Source organism: Diadema setosum, chromosome 19 (assembly GCF_964275005.1).
Source record: "Diadema setosum chromosome 19, eeDiaSeto1, whole genome shotgun sequence".
Classification (NCBI taxonomy): Eukaryota; Metazoa; Echinodermata; class Echinoidea; order Diadematoida; family Diadematidae; genus Diadema; species Diadema setosum.
This window is the reverse complement of record NC_092703.1, coordinates 31,094,268-31,115,951: the sequence shown is the minus strand read 5'-3', so window position 1 is coordinate 31,115,951 and position 21,684 is coordinate 31,094,268. Positions and strand designations below refer to the sequence as shown.

General features: G+C 39.2%; 1 protein-coding gene across 1 annotated transcript in view; it reads left to right on the top strand.

Annotated features, from left to right (window-relative positions):
- Positions 1-2,383: 2,383 nt before the first annotated feature.
- The window catches only part of LOC140242225 (uncharacterized), a 125,709-nt gene continuing 106,408 nt past the window's right edge, over positions 2,384-21,684 (top strand). Inside the window, exons 1-2 of the mRNA XM_072321969.1 lie at positions 2,384-2,466; positions 7,991-8,124. Coding sequence (XP_072178070.1) covers positions 2,384-2,466; positions 7,991-8,124 — 217 coding nt within the window. The remainder of the gene's footprint in view (positions 2,467-7,990; positions 8,125-21,684) is intronic.

The window sequence follows — 21,684 nt, the reverse complement described above, 5'->3', positions numbered from 1 at the left end:
CAAACTGGAAAGCAAAGTCGGGGAAATAAACGCTCAAAACGATAAAGAGTAAAATAAAGTGAATACAAGAGCCTGTCCCTGCACTCATAACACACACACACACACACACACACACACACACACACACACACATACACACAATACATCAAGGTATTCCTGCAAGGAGAAAATACGTCGTATTATAATCTATACGGTTTCTCCTTTCTGTATCTTATGGGATGTCATATTTGTGTGTTGCATTCTGGAGCATGTAAATATTTTGTCACCAAACCCTATAACACAGTGAATCTTATGAAATATGCAATCATCATGTATGTGTTGGTTAGGTCTACATATTTTGACTCCAGGGTAACATGCGCACAATACATTTCGTTGCAATGATGATCTCATAATAGGATTTTATTTATATAGTCTTATGTACTTATTATATACAAATGTACTTATTTTCTGTTATTAGTGGAGAAATAAGGTGACTTACTAAAACTGAAAACTGAAACTGAAATATAATATCAGTATTGTGTAACATAATATAATATGATATAATATAATATAATATAATATAATATAATATAATATAATATAATATAATATAATCTAACATATATATATATTATGTCATATAATAACTCAGTAACAGAACCGGGCACAAAATGCAAGGTATATACACATTCCCTTCTCCATCTAGGCCTATAATGGTCCAATCCCCTCTCCTCTGTGTTATGTGCATCACTCTCTGCGTTGATGTCTGCCTATATACCTCGCCTGTGTATATTGGGTCAGTTTAGCTGATTAGGAGCTGGTGATGGGTGTGTTCAATCAAGGAGGTATACACACCGTCCCATGCACTTTTTTCCCTTCCCTTCTGGCCGTCCTACATCCCTTCCCTGAATACAATGTGAAACATTATCCCTCAGCACCATGGACCAGTACTATGCACACTGTGCTGGGAGCTGTACCAGTATACATTATAGCTCAGATTTGTCGCGCTGGTATACCGAAACATTATTGATCGTGTAGTTTTCCCCGTTGGAATGCGATGTTGCATCACAAAGCAAAGATAAATCACTACCAACACACTTTGTAGGGCAGCCGTAATTTCGCCCGCTGACGTTCTAATTTCCATAATCGACCGGTTCTAATTTGAACTCCTGATGAAACAATGCATATCATCAGCTGAGTTTGAATTGAACACGTTTACTCAATACTGCTGATTTTACTGTCATTTTATTGATATCTCCACCGGGTTATGTTTAGCTGGTCTATGAACAGTAGTTGAATAGGCTGCATACTTTGGGCTGGGTTAAACAGAACGTTATTATATCGCTCTGGCGCTGCTTGATGTATAAAACGGCGACATGAATTGGCGGAGTGAGGAATTTGCATGGGACAGCCCTGCAGTTGGAGGCTGTACGTAAATAGTCAACTACTTTTCAAGACTCCAATTTTGCGGTGGAAATTAGCAATGGCATGATCTTGCACCAACCTCGCGAGTCGATAATGCAGCGAAATACTGTCTGTGATGTGAAGTCAGTATACACCAGGACTCCGCACAGCACCGATAGGTTAATATCTTCACCAGATGACAACGGTGGGTCATTGCTAACTTGAAGTGGGCCTCCTAAAGCACATGCCAACTTTGCTATACTTCGTCGGGGAAGACTAAGAGGGATGCACAGAGTTACCTTTGCGCCTATTACACGATTTGGATTGGAGTGTTTCAGCATTCTTCATTGAGAGCGGTTGGCCTAACTCATGGAATACATGGAAACTACGTAACATTGGATCATGTTTATAATTTGACGATTTTAGAGAATTAAAACTGCAAAGATTACTAAGTCAGTTTCATTGACTGATTGAGAAACTACCAAAGAAGAATGATTTACCTCCACATCAGTATACTCACCTTTTAATGCGGTGGAGCTTTATAGCTATCTATGATTGACTATCCAACCATAGTCCATTCCCTGTCATGTTTGATATAATATTGTTGGAACACGGATTGTTTCAGGGAGAATTTCCTTTATAATCATTGCCCTGTATGATTCTTCATTGTGGACAGATTTTTTTTTCAGAATCTTTGGGTTCTAAAACCAGTGGGATTGTACCTATTGACTTCTTTTACTTAATAGAACCTGCTCTGATCAAGAATCCGAGCTCCCCATTTTTTTCATCTGATGGGGCATCTGCTTATAAAGAAGTTTTCTAGGAAGTCTCAATTTCTATTTCCGTTCACATTGGCTATACTCTTCTGTTGGTGCTGATCTGCAAAAGGTGATTTTTACGAAGAGGATCTATTCCTAATTGCAACGTACGGCTTCCCTATAAGCCTCCGAAGTTCTTCACCGGTCACAGTATACAAAGGGGAAGGATATTAACGCTGACAATGGATAAATCGAAACAAGCCGTGCAATACACAGTCGAGGCGATGCAGTACCTAGTTGGAGGAAGAACTCGTTACCCGCTGAGGTAATGTGATGAATCATGTTAAGTGTTACTTCTGTTAGATCTATACCGCCTGCATCTTATTAACACTGCTTAAGGTTTTTGGTTCATGTCGACTTTTCAATGTATAAGTAGACCTATTGCATTGTTATACGGGCCGACATAACTATGTTATCACAGACCCATGTGTAGAGACGAAGAGTAGTATATCATAGAATATATTGCACACGGTCAAAACAAAAGTTTGGGGGAACTTGACTGGTATATACTTGTCTTTTATGAAGTGATGACATCGTTCCTAAAAATGATTGGCCGAGACCAAGAGCTATAGTTCGTGACCAGTCTAATTTTACCAACCCCTCCCCCTTCCCATTTACACTTTTCAGCAGGCGTTACGCCCGGTGCGTGACTGCTCGCCTGCATTAATTGCCTTTGTATTACCACGGAGGTATCAAGAACTATAGGCGAGCTAATACCTCCTTGGTATACGGCATTGCAATAAACAGCGTATGTGTGCGTTTCAGTTATCTCAGAGCTAGTAAGGGCCTGGGAATTTTACATATAAATTGCTGCCGCGTAATTGAAAACGTGTCACCATTTTGATAAAACAAATAATGCACATTACCTGGTCGGACGTTTGTAAAGTGCACACTAGTTTCGTAAATATTTGGTAAGATTATTTCCACTCCGTAATATTTAGATACACAGGATTCCACCTCGTCTATTGCGAATCGTTAAAAAGTTGCTAACAGACAAATAATTCTTACCAATGCCCTGTGATGTATAATGTGCATAATTTGAATTGAATAGAATATATATATATATATATATATATATATATATATATATATACAATAATTAGGAGGAACAATGCATATACATTGTATACTTCGTGGGCGTGCGGAAAGTAAATTCGATTATGGAAAATAGTGATCCACTAAAAAGCAAAGCTTGTGGGACGTGGATCACTACATAAATAATGAGTAAACAATATATTATTCAAATCTTTTTTTAGCTATTGTATTTTACATAGATTATTTAAGTCATTTGTAAAGATATATACATGTAGTTATTTTGAGATCCGCAGGTCGGGAAAAAATAAAATAATTTGTATTCTAATGACTCACTGAATTGTTTGAATTGCTCTTCACGTATACTCTGAAAAATATTATAAAGTAAAGAGTAGCGTATATGACATATATGATAATCATAATAACATCACGTGCTGGAATTATGGACTGGAAGAGTTTTTGATGTTTTGATCAGGCAAAAAAAAAAAGACATTGTCTGAATATAATATAGAATAATAAATTCCACTGCAATGTTAGGAAAAGTTTTGTTTGTGTGTGTTTTTTTCTAATTGTATTTTGTTAATCATTGCATACAGCATACATTAAGATTGGTCCTCTTCGGTCGTTGAGAGAAACTCACAATATATTGTTGTGTAATTGTTACTGTATTCTCGATTACACGAATACTGGTCATTGAATATCAATATAATAGGGCTATACGTGTAAGCTACTCAGTAAATCTTGTAGGCCCCTTATGACGGCCAGATGTCTACTTTATCTAAGCTTTCCTATAAAAATGATGAATGCTGAATAACAGCATGACCGAAGTGAAAACAGTGTCGGATATAGGCCCTACATGTTGTATTGGTGTCATCGAGGGCTATTGTATCATTGTTGGGAGAAAAGTGAACGATGTTTGCAATATTTCCTCGAATGAGGTACAACTGAACTCAAGCTAATAAAGTAATGTAATGTTAACGATTCGGAGCAATGCTAAGAATCGCGTATTCTATCTACATTGATTGACAAACTTTGTAACTGTGGACTCAGTGTGGAGCATGTCCGCTGTTCGTGGCGCACCGACGGAAACAGGTGCATGCACTCAGTCAATGTGAAAAGTGGGCGGTCCCATACATCATGGTGCGAAACCACATCCGAGGTATTATGACGTCCGCTTGACCTCTCGATTAACTGCAGTTCTACAGTCTGTATGATTATCAGCATGGAGGTACAAAGTTTTTTTTTACCTCCATGCATATTATTAAAGAGCTTTAGATCTGCGACGCAAACGCTACGACGCGCAATGATGTTACGGAGACGTATAGCACTTAAACGCACACACACACACACACACACACACAAACAAACACACACACGTACAGGCACACACACACACACTCGGTGTATTGGTTCATGCTTACAAGTGAATAACTAATAGTAATTTAGCAGTTAGCACTCTCTCACTAATCAAAATGAAAAAAAAAATGATAATGAGGGGATATATGAAAATGATGTCTATAATGAAAGCAGTATCAATATCGATCGATAATCATGCAATAATAATTTCGATTATATAGTGTCAGTCAGTGACTATAATGAAAAAGGAAGGTTGATGATGACCAATCAATATGTCTACCATATTAAATCAATCTATCTGTTATTCATTCCGATCAAAACATGCTTAACTGCAATGGGATGTGGGTTTATATGACTGAGGAAGGTGTAAAAGGATCAATCATACTATAGTTGGCCTGCGTTATTACATTTTGCATTAAAAAAATATCCTCTATAGTGATTGGTTGATAGAGCTTAAGTCAGATTAAATTACCATTACACGGAGGATAAAAGCACCAAATTTGGAGAGATGATCCCTCAGGACGGCTCATTGATAGTTGAGTAGGAGCTCTCTAGATTGTTTAACAATTATTTTCATGGTATAAAATGTTGAATTTCATTTTGCAGAAAATTTCGCGTGCATGAAACTTTCGCAAATTTCACGAGGAGGCAAGATTCGCGAAAGCAAAATGCGCGCGATTCTGAATGCCAGTGGCAATTCTAAGTTTCATGCAACGAAAAAGACCGTCGGCTCCAATTCGCGTAAGTTGCATGTCGCGAAAATAACACTGTATCTGAAGGAGTGTAGTAACATGCAAAAACGAGGTTTATTCTTTTTTTTTCAATTTTCGTTGAGCTGGAAAACATAAACCCAGTCTTTTTGAATTCCATGATCAGCAAAGCATTTGAAACATAGAGGTGGCTGAATTAATTACCAGAAGAAAGGTAGGGTCCTACATGCGGAGGCCTATATAGGGGCCTACTCGGTATGAGGTTTTTCCAAACTTTTTTTTTTCTTTACTTTAAGATGGATTCCGGATCTTGATCGAATTGAATTACATTTAAAGAGTCCTCAGGAGAAATGCACACGTTGCCCGTATCATGCTGCATCTTGCCAATAGACTAATGAAAACGTCGAATTACTTTAGAAAATAAAATCCTTATTCAATCAGGAATGTTTTCAATTTAGTGCGTCTGATTGTTCAAGCCATTCACTACATTGTCTTACGGGCTCATTTCAAGTGTTCTATCAAAGACAATAATATTGATATCAGGGTTCCATTTTATAAAAGTTGATACATGTATAACAACGTCCTCTTACTGGAATGGCAACTTCCCATAACAACAGCCAATCAGGAAGCCGGATTCTTATCATTACCATGACAATTGCCATTCCAGCAAGAGTTGTTATCATATCAACTTTTTATGAAAGAGGGCCAAGATTTGATTTACTCGATTTCATCGGGTGTTTTTGAAATGACACCAGAACAGCTATTGCAAAAATTTCTGGATTAAGGGTACCGCGGTGGGTGATAAAATTCATTCAATTTCGCACTCTGTAAATCTGTAGTGTAAGTGGGGGCGTTTCGTGTGCATTGTACACTGCACATAGGTCTACTACTGTAATAATGATAATGTAAGAGTGCTGGTTTTTATGTGTCGGTAGCGTGGTGTGCACTCTTAACTGTAGTATATGATGTCAAGCCACAATCGAACATTAGTCCATGCAGGAGACAAGGTGATGGTTTCAAGATATACAGTTTAATTTATTAGATATAATAATCAGGAATTCCAGAATGGTGCATAATATTGACAAGGGAATATTGTCGGTAGTATATATAAAGAATACTGTTCCACTCCTTGGCACATGACCGAACAGAGTCGGGGCCGGAGTAAGATTGATTCCTCAACTCCAGAAGCGTAAGATATATAGGGACATGAATAGAAGTTAAGAGATTAATAGGAGAGGGTCTATGATGTGGGGATTATAGGTTCGTTGAACAGTACTGTGTAAGGGACTGGTGGTGGGAATTGTAAACACAGTTGGTCTGAATTTACTTTTAACTATTAACTATTGAGTAGAGATTAACCAAAGTAATAACAAAGATGGTTGGGTTCTGAATGGAAGTTTCATTGGAGGTTTGATGGTCTTGTTAATAAAAGGATATGAGACTATAAAGCTGGGAAGTGTTCATAGGGTTTGGATTGGACTGGTCGTATATCTAGACAGTATAATTGGGGCAGGAAATGGGGATAAATTCTTAACTTGGTCAATCAAGAGACACTTATTAATTACATGAGGTTTGTTCTGTTTTAAGGTATAAACTCCCTATTTCTCCATCTTACAATAATAATAATAATTGCATTTATATGGCGCTTCATACTGACGTTTCTAAGCGCACTTTTGCTACCGAGTCATACAAATAGACTAGAAAGCACAATAGCATTAACAATATCAGCGTTAACAGTAACAAAAGAAGAAGAAAGAAAAGAAAAATACATGTGATGCAATGGTACAATAATTGATAACAGTGTGCGCCTCCAGAAAAAAAAAATACTGTACCTGTTCATTTGTTGACCTGTTGAGATCAAACATACAAGTCAGAAAATGATACATGTCATGTACTACTAGTAGTCAAACATAAGTCAGGTGTAAGCCAATCAGAATTGAGTATTCAGAGACTTTATCATTATGCTTGATATTCTGACGTATGTTTGATCTCAACTTTCATGCAACAGGGCCCATGAGCTGGACAGGTTGTTGTGGAATCCTTGCAGTTTTGCAGGTAAATAATATTCTGAGTAGTAGACACACACAAAAAAAAAATAATGAAAGGGGATAACCCCCCCCCCCCCCCCAATAAAAAAACAACAACAACAAAAAACAGTATCTAGTAAAGTACCGATACACGACATACTGGTTGAACGTGTCGCCGTGGCCTGCGCCGTGCACGGGATGCAGCGCAGTGTGGTGCGAAATCCTTACGTCCCGTGTGTACTGCAACTATAGGTTCGTACGTACGAAAACACACAACTATACACACACACACATACACACACACACACACACACACACATACACGAGTGCACTCACTCACATTGGAAGCGCAGCCAGACAGACAAGGCACGGCGCTGCAAGGACGGACGCACGTACGTACACGTACACTCGTCATCAACCATCGTACCTTGCCTAGCCTTTACGTAGTAGCTAGCTGACGTTTTTCGTATAACTACTATGTGTGTTTTGTACGGTTCGGCCCCCTTTACATGCTGGTGAGAGAAGCCATTGGGAAAGAGACTTCACCTGTGGACTTCTTCGGATACTGGATTGTTTTGGATATATTTGCGAATACCGCCCCAGTCTAAAACTCAAGGAGTGTTCACCTAATCATCTTCTCTCGTTTTGACTGATTTTCTTCCAGCATGTCTGGACGACAGAGTGTTGTTGATCGAATGCAGGCGGCCCGCCACACCATCGCGGGAGCCGATCTGGCTAAATCGGTATGCAAAGCCACAACGGAGGAGATGATGGGACCGAAGAAAAAGCACTTGGATTGTAAGTAAACTAAAATGTAACGATACAACTATTGCTGTTGTATGAGCCTTACAGCTTTTCAAGAAAATTATGCATGCCTCATCTTGATTATGCAGTGTGTTGTTTTGCTAGATTCTCTATCTGCCGATGTCATGTAAGGGCGTGTACATTCCCTCGTGTGCTTCGGCTTGGTTTATCGTGCAGCTCTATACTATCCAATAGTTGATTTCACGAAAGTATGGCCGCAGCATCACTGCAGCTGCACGTCGCGGCTCGACCCTTGACTTTGCAGTGTGTGTATACATGTAATTGGTATGATATAAATCTACTTCATGTATACTTCTACATAGGTTTTACAATTACAGCGTGATTAACAGATGAAAAAAACAGGTGATAGTGAAAACAGGTGATAGTGCTCAACCATGTCAACATTTATGTTGTACAGTTGGCATGCAATTCACTTTTTTTCAAGGTGTAACGTTAGGTTCTGTACTTCAGTTTTTAATATCAGTATTGCAGTAACTGTCAGTCATGGGCAGGGAGGGAACAGGTCTAAACAATACAAGTTTTTACGATGCAATATTTCCTAACCTGAGCTGCAGTATGACAGTGACATACAGAGTGACACAGCAGACCATGACTGTAGACCATAAATTCAGATTAGAATCCATAGTCAGAGGTCAAACGTGACACTAGCCTGACCAGACACTGTGCTGCGCACAGGGTCTGACTAACTATACACAGCCCAGTCGCCGCTGTACATACGTAGCGCGACAGGGCTGTACCAACGAAGCTCCAAACACGAAGAGGGTCCAACGATCGCATGCGATCGGATTGAATTTTGATACTTTAGATCATTTTTTTGTCACTTCAAACTCATCTGAAGAACAAAATGATAATGAGATTTCATATCTATGCTATGAATATTGAAATTTAGATTTAATAACTTACCTAAAATGATGGTTATATGCAGCATGTGTGAACGGTTCACGAACGGTACATCGTCTTTCACGCCAGGCCATTTCCAATATCCGGGAGGTCACATGATCTGAATGCCCTTTCAAAAAGGTCGCACTGTCGACCGTGCTGCTACTCCAACACTCAAGCAGCGCATCGCACACACGCAAAAGATTTCCGCAGAGATCAAGGCGCCATTTTGAATTCTGCAACGATGAACCCTGACGGTGTTAGGGAATCCGCCAGAAAGTATCATTTTTTGGTTCCACGGACTTATCACACTGCAGTCTTATCACGAGGGCTCTCAATGGACTTACGAACCTTCTGTAATACAAGCATGCACTTAAGGTGAGTAACGTTTGGTAACGTGTACATTGTTTATAAAGTTACAGCTGTATAAAGTTTTGTAGTTGTGTTGTGGTTCCCCACTTTGTAGGTGCCCGCTCGTTGGTCAGACGCTGTATTCGCGTAGCGTATTAACAGCGTCTGGTCGGGCTAAGGGTCTGACATGTGTTAGTGTTTCAACGTTGTAAACGACCGTCACTATTGACGGCAAAATCACATAAAATACCTTTTATTTTGTATGATTTTAAGAGTAATATAATTGCAACACTTACCTACAGCATATTTTCCTGATTGTTGAGTTGAATTCGGCGTTTTGTTGGTATCCAGACCTTATTGTTGAATTTTTCGGAGTATAGATCGTGCGGTGGCATCTTTTCCTTCGAGAGCTTCAAAAAATCAACAAACTACCACGCATGCGCATTCAGAAGTGGTTGCTTTTTACCTACGCCCGTGCGCCCGTGCGTTTCATGTGTTACGTAAAACTTGTAGTAGATCCGCGCGTGCTGCACCGGCAATGATTTGACCTTTTTTAGTCGGGGTCACCCGACTATCTCCGACTACCTACGTTGTAGTATACGAGAGTGAATGCCATTCATATAACACGCAGATGAGGAGTGAAGCAGTAAGGACGTTTACAGACCTGATTTCAGCCATAGATTTCGGTAAGTTTTAGACGTAATTAAACAAAAAATCGCATACCGGTTATTGAATGATGGTCATAGATTACGATAGTTCCTTATATTTTAGTTTTCCACGATAAATAAAGATATTCATGAAGGAAACAGTGAACGATAACAACGTCCGCGAAGGAAAAGAGGTGCAGCGCTGTCGCGATTCGCGACAGCGCTGCGTGTAGTTAACGTGACACTAGACTATAGTGGATGAGGCAGTGGCAATGATGTGGTAATGATATGTGTATGTTGTTATATCTCAGTATGTAATGGCAATTGTATTTTTATGTTTTGCAATCAAATTTTGAAGGTGGTAGAAAGCTTCATTTGCAGCTGCGTACAAGTAAAACATTTGCAGGTTGCTGACGATAATTTTCAAACACTTATAACTAATGTTCAACGATGTGCACTGTGGTAGGTAAATAGATATATTACAAGGAAGATATTGCAGAAGTCATAGCATCTTCGACAGCAGAGCAGGCCCATTGGTTGAGAAGCCCCATGTATAGCACCCAAGACAGAAAACTCGGTCTGTGCAGAGGAGTTTTATGATTAAAAAAAAAAAAAACTTTTACAGTCCTCCGACGTCAATAAATACAGACTGATCTTTCAGTCAATCAGTATCCATACTTGCTACAATGTACTAGATGCTAGCTACATTGTACATTTCATGGACATGTCTCATTAAATTTACCTTTCAGCAGTGCTTGTATGATGCCCTGGCTTCATGTGTGTTACGTATGTACAGGTGTATGTGTACACTTGTAGTCCCTAAATTCAATGTTGTGTTGGTAGCTACACATCCATTTATGCACCATTTACATACTATGAATATTTAGCTTCAACCATTGTTTCCTCATCTGCATGTTTTGTTATGATGATTTGGTGTATGAATATTTATAAATGTTATAATTTGAATTTGCATATAAACCTACAATGTGTATGCCAAATAATCTGACCATTAAACTGGCTACAAGGCAGTTAGCCAGTAGACTTCATCAAAGCAACATGTGTGCTGCCCTGTCTGTTTCTGTTTGAGTCGTTAGAGAGCTGAAAGAACCTGAGCCCTATACATGCATTCTCCCCTCATTGAGCATTCTTTGAGCCCATACAGTGCTCTTGTAAAACTGAACCTATCTTTATCTCTGTCTACCAAATAAAGAACATTGTCTGCAGAGTGGTAGCTCTTCCTCCTACATCTTTGGTGTGCCTTGTGATTATTCAGTCAACTCCTAGAATGTTTGCAGTAACAATGCTTGACATTTTTCATTACAGCACAGATATCCAAGAGCTTTACATTATTTCTTCCAAAGAAGTCATATACAAGGTGTAAATGAAGAACATCTAGATGATCAAGTAAATTTAAGATGTAGGACTTTAACCACCATCAGTGGTGTTAGGGTACGTTTAGTCAAAACTATTCTGAGTAATTTTAAGATTAGGAGTACAACATGATCTTTTAGATATATTAGCCATGGAGCTTCAAGCTCCTTGCTATAGCCAAATAATGTATTATACATTGGCTCGGCTTAGGTGCATTTCACTGTCTTTGAAGTTACAGTCAAGTGCCACTTTGATCAACTGCCATGATTAGGATCAGTGTTGAAGTGATACTGATTGATCTATTATATAAACCAAGATTCATATTAACTTATAGATGCGACTAATGTGAGAGTACAATTTAACCCAATGAGGAGGAGTCCCAGGTATACTCGGGCAGGTGTCTATGGGAAATGCATGTTGTAGCAAAATCAGCCCGTCCCTTCATCGGGTGATAAAGGAAAGCAATGATTTGAGAAAACTATAGGTACTTAGGTCACATCCAGGTCGTGTGATATTCACAGCTGGAAATGTCATTTTCAGAAGAGGAAGTGCACCTGATTGGAATTGGTGGGGGGGGGGGGGGAGGGATTGGGTGGAAGAATGGGGTGGAAAAAGGGATAACCTTGCATGGAATGTAGCCCTATCAATGTCAATGCTACATGTATTTAACTTTACATGTATAAATACAGTTGTAGCTCACCACAGCCCGGGAGTTCAGTGTTGAGGCTTGGATTAAGTTTTGATGAACTACGGTAGGTTCTTTGTGAAATTTTGTGAGACTGAATGAAGGACATGTACTTACACTGTATATTTTCGTTAAGAGGGCTTTCTGCCAGTGATATTTTTCTTCCACTTGCCCAAGTACCTATTTGGAAAGTGCCCTAAAGATACATTCGAAATATGTGGTTTACTTATGTCCAAGTGCAAGTTTAATAGTTACCAGGGGCAAGCTGGAATTTGGTCTACATGTATAATCTATTGTAGCACCCTGGGCAGGATGTAGTGATTTTTTTTCCTTTAGGGTTTTACTAGTGGATGTGTAAGTTGTTGCTATTATCATTATTATTATTGCCATGACATAGTCATCATCACTATACTTTAATAGTCATTATTAGCATTGAAATTGTTCTATCAATATGCCAAATTGTCTTTTGTTATTTTCATTCTAATTTTCCATAAAAGTAACAGGTCGGTTTCAATACAGGTCTGTTATGTCATGACAATGTTGCATTGATTGTAATATGAATTACAGTTTAAGGACTTGTAAATACTTTCATTGGTAAATTCAATGTGTACTCTATCTATGATCTAGATAACATACTTATAACGATATACAAACGTAACTATACACTGTAAATGCTGTGTTATTAACCCTAATAGCGGTTCTGTATAATTTACTTTCCCATTAAATACAAACTTGGATTTAACACATTTTTACATCTATGTGATAGTGTTCCATTACTTGATAATATACTTACTGTACCATCACCTTTCATTAAAAAAAAAAAAATCATATTCATGTTTTGTACAAGAAGGGATTTATTCTTCATTTTTATCATTCAGTTTGTGATAGATGATATGTGAATCCACAAGCACTAAAGCTGGCGGATGAAATGTCACGTGTCGACCCAAGAATAGGATGGCGTCATATCCCCTGATTTTGCTTGTATTTAGAATGTGTTGATGGAGGGTATTATGCCTCTTGCTGTATATCCAAATCGCACACATCCCAGCGAAGTTCTATGAATCCCCAGAGAAGCTGTGACGTAGACTTGCTGACATGAATGCTGAAAAGGGGTCCAGCCATGAATATTGGAAATGGAATATGGCTGTTTGAAACAATTTGGATTCAGAATTGGGCATTAGGTACATTTGTAGCAGTGTGCCTGTATTTTGCAAAGTTGTGTGCCCCATACGTACATTGTATGTAACTTGTTTCTAAAATGGTCATATTCTCAAAACTCTCTACATACAGTACAAACTTGTACATACACGTGTACCTTGATATTTTCTCAATATATGGTGATATGCACAGATGTTGTAAACTCACAATTTGACACAGTCTCCAAGTATTGCAAGTAAAATGCAGAATCAAGTGAAACCAACGCTCTGAGCAGCATTGTCAGGGTACAGTGCTATACCTCGAGTTCACGCACTATGAAAGATCTCCGCCTTTCAAAATCAAGGTTTTTATATCATCTTACCCTGCAGAAAGATATACAGTATGAGCTTTAATATACAATGTATGAGAGTTTGAGCAAGAACTCCCTTTTCCACTAGAAATAAGATTTAAGCGTTACAGTCTGTAAATGGATCACATTACAGTTCATGTAATTTGCCATTATCACAGTTTGTGCATAATTTTGTGTTTACTATACATTAACGATGTATAAAGCTCTATTACATTTATGAGAATAGCACAATATAACAGCAAATTTTACAAAAGGTTTTGCCCTCAATAATTTTGTTCAATTTGCCATGATGTAGTTTTTATAATATCCAATTTTGATGTTGTTGTTGTGGTATATCTCGATGGTTTGAGAAATATAGTGTGGCTTTACTAAAGGATACAGGGGTTCCGTTCTATAATTTGTGTACCCCACGGGTGACGATGGTGTCTGACGCTAGCACACGTGACTCACTCCATTCAAGACAGACGCCGACCTGACCCGCGTGCCCGACGTCACTGGAGGATGTGTAGAGAGGAACTTGATCTTTAAGTGATTAATTAGGATGACACGGTAGCACAGGACTACTCTACGCCATCTTCCCTACCATCCAGTGTGCTATTTATATGGTGTGTTTACAGTTTGGTACTACCATGTTCAGTGTCGCAATGTGTGCTGCGGCAGGCGCTGAGCCTGAATCAGTGTACACTGTATAGAGGGTACAAGTGGGTACTGTGTTTGTTGAAAAATAAAAATGCTTAGGATTTGATTTATTCTGATATGCCAGAAGGGAATATGTTACTGCTTCTGACTTGCATAATGACTTATACAAATATTCCCAGCAGCTACAGTACATGCCAGTATCAGAATTTATGTAGAATGGTACCATATGCGGATAGGGTACTTGCTTACCAGGATGCTCTAAATGTTCACATCCATGGCGGTTTCTTTATTTCTAGATGTGTGTGGTAATGAAACATTGATAGCAGAAGTGAGACAAATGTGCAATGTAGGACTACATGTACATGTAGTTTTAATAATAAAGGACTTACAAGTGTACACGTATGTACATTATGTACCAGGGAGGTCCCACATTAGGCCAAAAAAAAAAAATTGTTGCATTGGCGTAACATGAGATTTTCAAATAGGGTCGGTCGGGCAGATTTTTTTTTTTTTTTTTTTTTTTTTTTTTTTTTTTTTTTTTTGCTACCTACCTGCATTTTACGTGTAAAACTCGTGCTCAGCTCAGTAAACAGTTACAACTGCTGCACCAAATGTGCTGTGTTCATCTATTCTACAAATCATTTATGAGGCCGATATTACTGGAATTATACCCCTTCACAGAATTTAAAGATGTTGAAATCCCTATCCTGAATGTTTTCACTTCATATTTTACTATTTTGACTTAGATAAGATAGATGCAAATTGACCCATATGTACGATCTTTTCATCGCACACAGCGATCTCTATTACAGTCCCACATATACAGATTCGTGTAAGTTCTCCACACAAGAAACCTATGGCAAAACTGTGCACAATACATCGCAGTCTGACTGCTACGTATACACTGAATAAATCACTCTTGTTAGAGTATGTGTCCGTGTTGGAAACAGATGACGTACTGATCAAGGAAGGCTTATGCGAGGCGCTAGATCTCTCCCTCGTACATCCGATATCCCCAGAGCCGTTTCCACTTCCGGGTTTGTGCGATCGCGATCGCAATCAACAAGATATTTGATATCGATAGCAAAAAAAAAAATGATAAAAAAACATGGGGTCGGCAGAATTTTTAGGGTCGGGCGGGTTACGCCAATGCAACAATTTTTTTTTTTGGCCTTAGATGTGTGGAAACAAGTGGATGTAGTGATTAATACGAAAGTGTCATTCACCATAGCCCTCTGCTGTAGTTTCCTGCGTGCACCGTACAATATGTATTCAATTTTTTTCTTCAACTCTTTAGCGAAGCGCAATGTGACTATGAAATGCAACTGAATCTAGTTTTACAAGGTCATGCTGGTAAGCAGTTTCAGAGTAAATGAGATGCATAAATTGTAAGCTTTTCTATACTATATTTAAGCTCATCTTTGAACTTATACACATTGTATTGCTGAAAATTCACAAACATTCTGTGAGTAGAACACCCAATAGTTTGTCAATCGTTGTACAATAATGTACATTGTGTGTAAAGCTGTAAAATGCATTTTGTGGTTGATATTGAGCATACATTTACCTAGGCTTCCATTGTTCAATTGGCTTTGATTTGTGTGCAGTTGTTAATGGGTCTACATTCTGCTAGGGTAGAGGATAATAGGCCCAATCTCTAGGGTGTCTGGCTAGCTTTGCTTGTGAATGGATGGCCTGTGAAATAACTTGCGTAGGGGAGCGATGCAGGGTAGTATGCAGACGTCAATTTCACGCCACATAAATAGCAGCAAGCAGGCAGCATTGATGTGCCAGAGAAACGTTGGTTGAGGTGAGATCATCAGCCCAAAGGGGGAGAGACGTGGGGGGGGGGGGGGGGGTCTAGGGGAGGGGGAAGAGGAGGAAGGGCTGAGGCCACCGATTACATGTTCACAAGAATCAAGCATACACTGCACAGCCATTGCACTGTGCATACAGAGGGGTTACAGAAAACACTGCATTGCTCACCAAATCTACAATCTTGCCTCTGGTCATAGTTGAATGCCGTGAAGCTCATGTGCCAATTGTGGTAATCAGGAGTACTTAACTGTGTCATTGCCAATGATAGTTTGTCAATGTACAATGTTATCGGCGTCTGTACATTTCAGATCCCAGAGGGTGAATATTACAATGTGTATGACGCCAATGAGGATGACGGCCCATGCTCATTGATACAGACGCAAAGGTCAAAATATTGAGTCAACTCCAGATGAGGTCATTGAATGAACAATTGTGATTTTCTTTGCCCCCCCCCCCCCCCTTATTCATGATAATTGATATTTTGAATAGGTACATGTACCGTAGAATGTTCCACTTTGGTCGCATTGGAAGATGTACAATGTACTGAAGAATTATTCACTGGTTACTCTTTTGCCCATATCACAGTCCTGAATACTGTAAGTGTCTGTTGTTCTTAGCTTCCAAGAAAGCCGGGAAAACAGAGAAAGCACTTACTTCGTTATGTTATTTAACTGTCTGTAAAACCAGAAATTTTTGCAGGCATGAAACTTTTGCGAATTTTGTGATGAGCCAAGATTCTGGAAAGTTATATGCAAAAGTGTTTGTCTACAACAAAGCACTGAATGGTAATGGCAATTTGCGAAAATTTCATATCGCGAAAGAGGCCGTCGGATCCAATTCGCGAAAATCTTCATGCTGTAAATTTTTCTGGTGTTATAGTACTTGTGATTGCTCTCCTTTTTGTTCAAAATATACTCAAAAAGGTTTGTAGATCTTTTTTTTCTGTGGATTTTGTAAATGACTATTTGGAAAAATAGACAGACATCGGGAATTCTGTGTGTTTTAATACTGCCCCAAAAGAAGTAACATCCTCGGTGGCAATATGTGAACCATTTTGCCCAAGCCCCAACACACCATGTCACTGTCTGTACAGCGAATCGTTGTTCCATGGGAAGTCATTCAATTAAAATCCACCGGAGGAGCTGAGGGGGTTCCTTGTTCAAATAGGCTTGTCCATCAGCGGTGACTCACAGCTTCTTTCTGGCTTTCTGCCCACCATGATCAATATGTTATTCAATCCTGGTAATATTCAGATGGATGAGGGCAAAAAAGAAAGAAACAAAGATATTCTTAAAGACTGTACCTACCTAGTAATTTGTAGAGGTTGTGTAGTCTGCCAGAACATTATACCATGAGACCCATACTCCTGTATGAAAAAGGATTGGTAGTAAATGAATACAGTACATCTTACATACATTGTATACCTACAGTACATGTACTTACATTTGTATGTACTGTGTACCTGTACTAATGGATAATATTGGAGAGGATGAATTTCAATGTGATCGGTACACTTCATGTGTCTACACATTGTAGTTCTGGGTTGGCCAGTGCGCTGGTTGGCATGCTAAAGCCACCATGATGACCTGGGCAAAGCATTTCAAATATATTATCATTTATTCCACTTCACCATGTGGACATTTGAACAAAGCATTACAAATGATATTACAGTATTTCTTCCACTTCACCAAGTGGACATTTGGTCAAGGGCCCTCATACATTGTACAACACTTCAAACAGGCAAGTGCCCATTCATTTTCCTTTTTCTACCCAAATGTGAGTTGTAGTTGTCCAGGCTGGCAAGCAAGCAAGTTGGTTTTAATAGCACCTTTCCTCAGAGGTACAGTATATTGATAATAAAATCAGGGCTTGTCACTACATTTTATTCTCTGGTGGCCTGTTCAGGACACTTAAATCTTTAAAGGACAAGTTCACCTTCATTAATATAAGGATTGAGAGAAAGTAGCAATATTAGTAGAACGCATCATTGAAAAATTGAGGAAAATCGTTCAAAAGTTATGAATTTTTGAAGTTTTTGTGCAGCCACCGCTGGATGAGAAGACTACTGCAGTATGATGTCACATGCGTACAACAATATAAGGGACATATAAAGAGAATTTCACAAAATTTCATCTTTTGAAAAAAGTACACATTCCCATGACTCGTTACTGACATATGTTATGGCTAATATTATTCCCATTGCCTTTAGAAAGAGGCAAGTCAAGTGCTCTTTTATTATGTGAAAAAAGTGAAAATATGTTGAATTTTCTTTACATTTTCTTTATACATTGTACTCATATGACATCACGAGCCCTAGTGTTCTCCTCATCCAGCGGTCCCAACACAAAAATTTTAAAAATTCATAACTTTTGCATCGATTGTCCAATTTTCCTCAAACTTTCACTGATGCGTTCTACTAATATTGCTACATTTTCTCAATCCTTATGTTTATGAAGGTGAACTTGTCCTTTAAATCTAAAATTGTAGTGACCCCAAAAAAGAAATGTAGTGGCCCATGGTAAACTGCAAAATAACAAACCATTTTGAATCTTAGGTGCCATTTGGACCAAGAAATGATAGCCGTTTTTTAGATTTGGTGGCTGGGCATAAAGTTTTAGTGGCCCTGGGCCACTTGGCTGCCGCTAATGTGGAGTCCTGTTGAAATTTAGCAGAAAAAGGCTACATGTGCATGTGGATGCGTGGTAGGCATTACCGGCAGACCAGTGCTGTCAAACTTTTACCATTGTTCCTGAGACACAAATTTTTGTGAATATTGTGCATTTTTGGCCTGTATTATGTGTAGTTCAAATGTCAATGGAGCTTTTATGTCCGACGGATAGATAGGCCCAATAATATACCCCCCCCCCTTAAAAAAAAAAAAAAATGATTAGGCCTAATAGTTTTCATTGATTACTAAATAAAATGCATTTCTCTTTTATGGAGAGTGGTTGGACCCTGATAGAACATAGGAAGGAGAGGCTAAAGAATAGGTTTGGTATGGACTTTTTTTTTTTTTTTATCCAAGAGATTAGTTTTAATGCCCCCCCCCCCCACACACACACACACTCCTGCTGTGTGGTACATGTATTGCAAGGGTACACATGCACGTGTCTGCTATTCATCTTCTCTCCATCCTCAGCATGCCTTCTCTGCATGTGTGGTGGGGTAAGCTTGTGCTTTGTGTGTGTGTGTGTGTGTGTGTGTGTGTGTGTGTGTGTGATGTGTGTGTCTAGAGGCACTAAGGAATGCATACCAACCTTGTTTACTTGATGCATATGTGCACCTGTCTGATGATGTCACTATTGTTCAGTACACCTATTGCAGAAATGTACCACATGCAAACTTCTCTTTTACATATTTTGTGTCTGTAACAGGCATTTCAGGACAGATGTTTTCGTTCACATTTAGCTGGCATCTATGGAAAGTGTGGAAAATACAGTGGATGAACATTTTTGCCATCCGGAAGTTACATAAAAGTAGAGTCATTGCTATAATAGCCGGGTTCACACGTACACCAATTAGCGGGATACAAATCTCGAGATTTGCATCGCGATCGTCATCCCGAGTTTTTTGCACGTGTGGACAGAAAAAACCCGAAAATTAGCGGGATAAGCATCGCGATGCTAATCCCAAGAAATCTTGCGCGGGTTCCTCAATTAGCGGGATAATTGGCGCCGCGCTGGTACGTGTGAACGGTCGGGATTAGAATCTCGAGTTTTTACATCCCATCATGCAATACGCACATCACAACAGCGAGGCCTCTGCGAAGAGGTCCTTCACCTCTTTGGAGTACAACAACAACAGCGCGCGAACCACACCACTGACGCGTAAAAGACAATGGACAAAGGTAAGTGCGCGCAGGCAGTGATAGAGAAGGGCGCTATGTGACCCAGTTTGCAGGCTTTGCTGTTATCTCTATCGGCAATTAGCGGGATAATTCGGTACGTGTGGACGCTCGCCAAATTAGCGGGATACCGATCGCGATCGCTATCCCGCTAATTTGGTACGTGTGGACGCTCGCAAGAAAACTCTGGATGAGCATCGCGATCGTCATCCCGCTAATTTGTACGTGTGAACCCGGCTAATGTCATTTCCTCTGTGTGAGAGTAAATAAAAACTATATTGAGCATCAATACTGAAATATGCTTACAGTGCTTAAAAGAAGATTTACCAAGGTATGTCATGTCCAGATTACTCAATGCATTTAAGACACCAAAGTTGTAGGCCTACAGTTAGAAGAATAAAGATTGTTGAATGACTAATATGACACAAACTGGCTGATTGTGATGTCATAATCAATGGGGATATGCAGCAGCAGGAAAAAAAATGTGGCTTTGCAGTACAACCTCTGAGTCATATTGCGTACCTCCCAAGGTATGGCAGCTTTGAAAACAGTCCCTTGTACCCTCTTCCTTCTACTCCATCTCCACCCCCATGCAATACATGCATCAGGTGCCACGAGGTTGATGAGGAAAACGCTAACTGCAGAGCTTCAAGTATACAAAACCCTGTAGTGACAAGGCTGTGTATATTTGTCAGAAGTCACCCCCCCCCCAAAAAAAAAAAAATAAATAAATAAAACAGAGGAATTGTAAGACTGTGCCTTATGTTGCAGAGCAGCTTTCAAGTAGTTAATTTAGGGCCTATGCGATGTTATTTACAAACTTTTATATTATTGCTATCTAGGACCTCGGGAAGAAGTATTTAAGAATTTCAAGCAGACTTCATGGTATGAATTTCAAGAAAATCTAAGGTCATGTCGAAAATGTATTTTGGACTTGATTGAGCAGATAACACAACAAGAGCAAAATGTATTAGAATTGTGAGTATGATGGGTATCCAGGCTGTCAAGTAGACTATTTTGACACTGTCACATACAAGTTGTAATCGTAGTCAAGTCTTAACTAGTCTTGATTCACCACAGACTTTAAAGTGGGGAATGTAAACTTGATCTTGTATTCATGGAGAAAATAAGTGAATAGTTTGAAAGCCAGACTACAAGGAGGTCATGGTAAGGCTATTTGCGGCATAGCTGACCTCACTGAGAGTTCATGGGAAGGCGCAGTGCACCACCATGAGGGGCACGTCTAGGCCATGTGGCTAATTTGAGTTTGGTAGAGACATGGGGCGTGAAAACGGGTCAGATTGTGGAGGAGGGTGGTGAAGGTGTATCTCTGCCAAGCATTTTGGTGGCAATAGGTGAACGTAAGTTTGAATTGTTCAACATCTGTCCTGACAGAGGGGTTTTCTTTTCTTTCTTTCTCGAGCCTAACCCTGGAATCAGAGAGAGAAATGTGATATTACTGTACAGGAAAGAGATTGAAAGTATCACTTTCAGTCATGCAAACAACTCAGTTATTCCAACTGCATACGAGTACTTGCACAATGTATTTCTTGTTCAAATAATGACAAGTAATCATAAACATTTCCTACTCCTATTTCTTTGCAAGTAGGCCGTATGTAATGCAGATGGTATGTTAATGTAAACAATGAAAGGGTAGAATTTGTAGAGAATAGTTTCAATATACCATAACAAGAATTGTCTCCCTGTTTCATTTCAGTTGTTTCGTATGGAATGAATACATAACATTCTGTACAGGAGCACATGAACTGTGGGTAACAAGTTATTCTTGAAC